General features: G+C 51.6%; 1 protein-coding gene across 1 annotated transcript in view; it reads right to left on the bottom strand.

Moving 5' to 3' along the window:
• The window catches only part of NCBP3 (nuclear cap binding subunit 3), a 20443-nt gene extending 19592 nt beyond the window's left edge, over positions 1-851 (bottom strand). Inside the window, exons 1-2 of the mRNA XM_009287635.1 lie at positions 812-851; positions 322-557 (exon numbers count right to left, since the gene is read on the bottom strand). Of these exons, the coding sequence (XP_009285910.1) occupies positions 322-557; positions 812-851 (276 nt within the window). The remainder of the gene's footprint in view (positions 1-321; positions 558-811) is intronic.
• Positions 852-3782: the final 2931 nt, after the last annotated feature.

The following is a 3782-nucleotide window of genomic DNA, read 5'->3' as shown; positions in this document are numbered from 1 at the left end:
GAGACACGCGGTGTGCGCAGAGAGCCAGACCCCGGTGGAGGTGGGGGTTGTGAGGCGCAGGCCTCGTCAGAGCAGGCTCCGCTTCCTGCAACGATTTTTTTAAAAAGCGATGTGAATTCCTAAAACCTTCATTTCCCCCCCTCCCCTCCCCTCCCCTCCCCGCTGTGGGAAGGTCCCTCCGGAATTTCACCTCGCTAATTTTCAGCTTACGGTTCTCCGCAGTCGGCCTGTATCCTCTCGTCCTTGGGCTCAGTTACTCTCTTTGTCCAGTGCTGTTTTCCCACCCGAGGTGTTCAGGCTGTTCGGAGGGGGAAGCCCTACCTCCTCTCGGCCTAAACGAACCCTATGGTCTAACCGATCCCCAGGGGACGAGTTCTTCATTCCCCTAATTATGCGAATCGGCTCTATCCCCCTCGCACACAACGGACCAGAACCGCGTTCTCGCTGAGGGCTTGCTCCTGCCTCGGCATCGTCATTTCCCCATCCGTGGCCTAACGCCACGAGCGACGGGCTCCGCAGCCGCACCTCATCGTCACCGGGAACGACCGCTCCCTCGGCTGTCACACCCAGCCAATTCCGTGAGGAATTCCTAACGCTGCTCCGGCCGCAGGACCCTTCCAGCCTGCTCCAGTTTCACACTGCTCCATTCCTCAGTTCTGCACGTTTTCAAACCAAAACCCTCCAGCCCATCCCCTGCGATCTGTCACTTTCCCTCCGAACTGACGGAACTTCCCAGCAAAATCCAGTAGCAAATTTTGACTTTATGACGAAGAAATTTTGCAGCTGGCAACATAAAGGCTCCTCCCCTTACACATAATCCAGTGGGACTGACACATCTCCTTGCTACCCATCGCATACTCCAAGCTTATTTATTTTTAGCCGTCTCTGCGCAGAGCTCTTTACACAATAGCTGATGTCACCTGCGTTCACCAAAGTGCTGTATCTGGTGGTGACATCACGTAGACAGCATCTGGCAGGAACCTCCGACACAGGCGGTACTTCCAAGCCGGGTGTGAACGGTTATGGCAGAGGCCACGCACGCTTAACGTGGACATCAGCAGCAAACCGGACACGGACACCTCCTGCGAGGAGCAGATTCCGAAATAATCGCAAGAGGAAACACATTTCTGTGGCAGAAACGCTATTTCTTGAGGTCACAGGGGAAAGAAACCAAAAGATGCACCTTTTCCTCCTTTAGTTTTAATTTTATAAGTAGGACACAGTATTGACCTATGCGATCCCGACCAGATTTACAAAGCCCGACCCTTCAAAGTGATGGTTAGGGCAGGATTGTGTGACACCAGGCTGCCTTGCACTGCTGTCGTTAGCAGACGAAGCCTTCGGTTAACCCAGATGTTTCCTCATTTTGTTTTAACATCCTTGATTGTCGCCTGGGACAGAACCTTGCCCTACTACAGCGCTCTCCGCTTGGCACAAGTTCAAGACTCGCTCACTGAACTCGGCAAGAAACTTTCTACCGACTAACTGGGGCTGTAGCTCGGTTGCCAAAGTTTTAGAGCTCCTTTGGAAAAAATAATCTCTAGGCCTACCGGCAGGGACAATCAAATCAGGAGAGGAAAATCAGGCTGTGAGAGAGGAAAACAAGGCCTGGGTGCCGGTGGGGCTTTTACTGCCAAGTAGGTGAATGGAATATTCTCTTGATATTTTTCAACTTCTTTCAGAATCTTGTTATTAACAGTGAATTCTTCAGAATTACAAGCTGATTCAGTTTTATTCTTCTGAGACCGTGGCCAAGAGCTTTGTTTTTCTTTCACGTTCATCTCGGGCTGCAATCCCTCTGCCTGTGAAAGACGGGTGTAGGAAGCAGGTTTGGGCAGAAGGGCTCCACCTCTACGGTAGCCTTTGTGCAGAAGAGAAAGGTAGTAAACTACTGAGGAGTGCAGGGGTTAAATACGGGAGGAAAAAGGAATTTGGAAAAGGTTCCCAGTCATTATCAGGAGAAGCCCTAAGTAAGGAAAGGCTGTTACAAATAATGAAGGCCAGAGAGTGACCGAACAAGAAATCACTCCAGCATGAAAGTAGCAAAAGGAGCATCTTACAACAGGGAAGTGTTACTCCTTTCCCCATCACTGACCACGAGAGGGAACTCTTGCAGTAAAATCCCAACCAACTGCTTCCAGCAGAGAAAACCGAACCTGATGAAAACCTCCACCAGCTCCTGTAGTTTTGTGGTTCAGCTGAAAAGAGGGGGAGGTGGGGTACGAGGGTGGGGACTGGGAAGGGACGGGGAAAAAAAGCGGTCTGTGGACCCTCAGTCAAAAGGAGACTTTTTTACAGCGGAGTCAGAAAAATGGTGAATTTTGCCATTGTAAGAAAGTCCCGGCTGGTTTGTTTGAAGTCTGTGAATGACTGAACTGAATGGACATCTTTTCTTGCTGCTGTGATTTAACTCCCCTAGTGTCCTGTGCACTCAACAAGGATCTGCAGCTTTTCAAATCTGTGGAAAAACCTGGGCATGGAAGTGTGCGACTTCTGCAACTGGCTAGCAAATGCCACATGTCACCAGGGAAACTGGGACTCTAGCTTCCAAATAATGACTGGCTCCTACCTACGGTCCATCTGGAGAGAGAACAGGATCAGCAGAGGAAGGATGTTCATTTGTTAAACCATCGGATAAGCTGAAGTCAAACACCTGGTGTTTTCTTAGGTATTTGGTGAACCACAGGCTCCCATCTGTAAGACAGAATATTTTCTCACTGGGATATCGTGAAGGTTAATACAACCCTAGTTGCCTGACACAATGCCAAAGTCCCATCCATGAGGCAGTTAGTTACAGGGCTCCAAAGTGCCCTACAAGAAAGTAGAGATGCTGTCAGCCAGGCAGAAACACAGCACCCTCACAGTTAAGGACAGCTGTGCTCTAACATTATGTTTATGCAAGTGCTGCCACATGGAGACCACACAGTTGAAAAAGCACATTCCTTTCTGGAAAAAGCTCAGACTTGAGCAGAGCTGGAACAGAATTCAATACACATTTATCCAGGCTCTATAGACATTACTCTGAAATTTAAGAGATCTTGGAGAACAATCTAAAAGTGGTAAATATTGCTCCATTCTTATAGACATCACTTTTAATTTGTGTGCGCACACACACACGCATTCCTCTGTGGCTCTTCCCTGTTTGCAGGCCCCTGGGGTAAGACAGTCAGTGAACTGCCCTGCGTAAAAATAAACTTTTTGTTTTGCAGGGCTATTTTTAACCCAGAACAGCTCATTGGCCCAACTCGGCATGTAGTCCCATGAAAACAGCTGTGCTGGCACAACCGTGGGGTGGGAATGTGCAGCTGGCAGGGAGAATGAGGGCAGGAACTGCTGGTACAGCTCTGGAGGGAAGAGCAGCGAGCTGCACCCTTAACGTGCAGACAAGCCTGGCTTCACATAAGCTCCCACAGCGAGCTGCAGAAGCTGGGAAGCCATCGGGGAATCGGGACACTCGGGGGGATACCCTGCAGCCCTCCTAACGGGACGTACCAACCGCAGAGACAAGTCCTAGCCGCCCTCCCTGGGCAAGGGCCAGGCTACGCCGGCGCCCCTGAACCCTCCCCCCGCCGGCCCGCGACAGAGAAGCCGTTGTGAGAGCACCGGCAAGGCGTGAGGAGAGACCGGCCCTGGAGGCGGTCGCTGCTGCTCTCAGGTACCCAGAGGGGACCATCCCGGCCGCGGGCAGTCCTCGCCGGTACCCACGCAGCGAACGAAGACGCTCCCCTCAGCTCCCCTCAGCGCCGCGTTCCCGCCTCCCCCTTGAGCCCGCCCTGCGCGCG

This window comes from Aptenodytes forsteri, unplaced genomic scaffold (assembly GCF_000699145.1).
Source record: "Aptenodytes forsteri isolate BGI_AS27 unplaced genomic scaffold, ASM69914v1 Scaffold188, whole genome shotgun sequence".
NCBI lineage: Eukaryota > Metazoa > Chordata > Aves > Sphenisciformes > Spheniscidae > Aptenodytes > Aptenodytes forsteri.
This window is presented reverse-complemented; position numbering and strand designations above follow the sequence as displayed.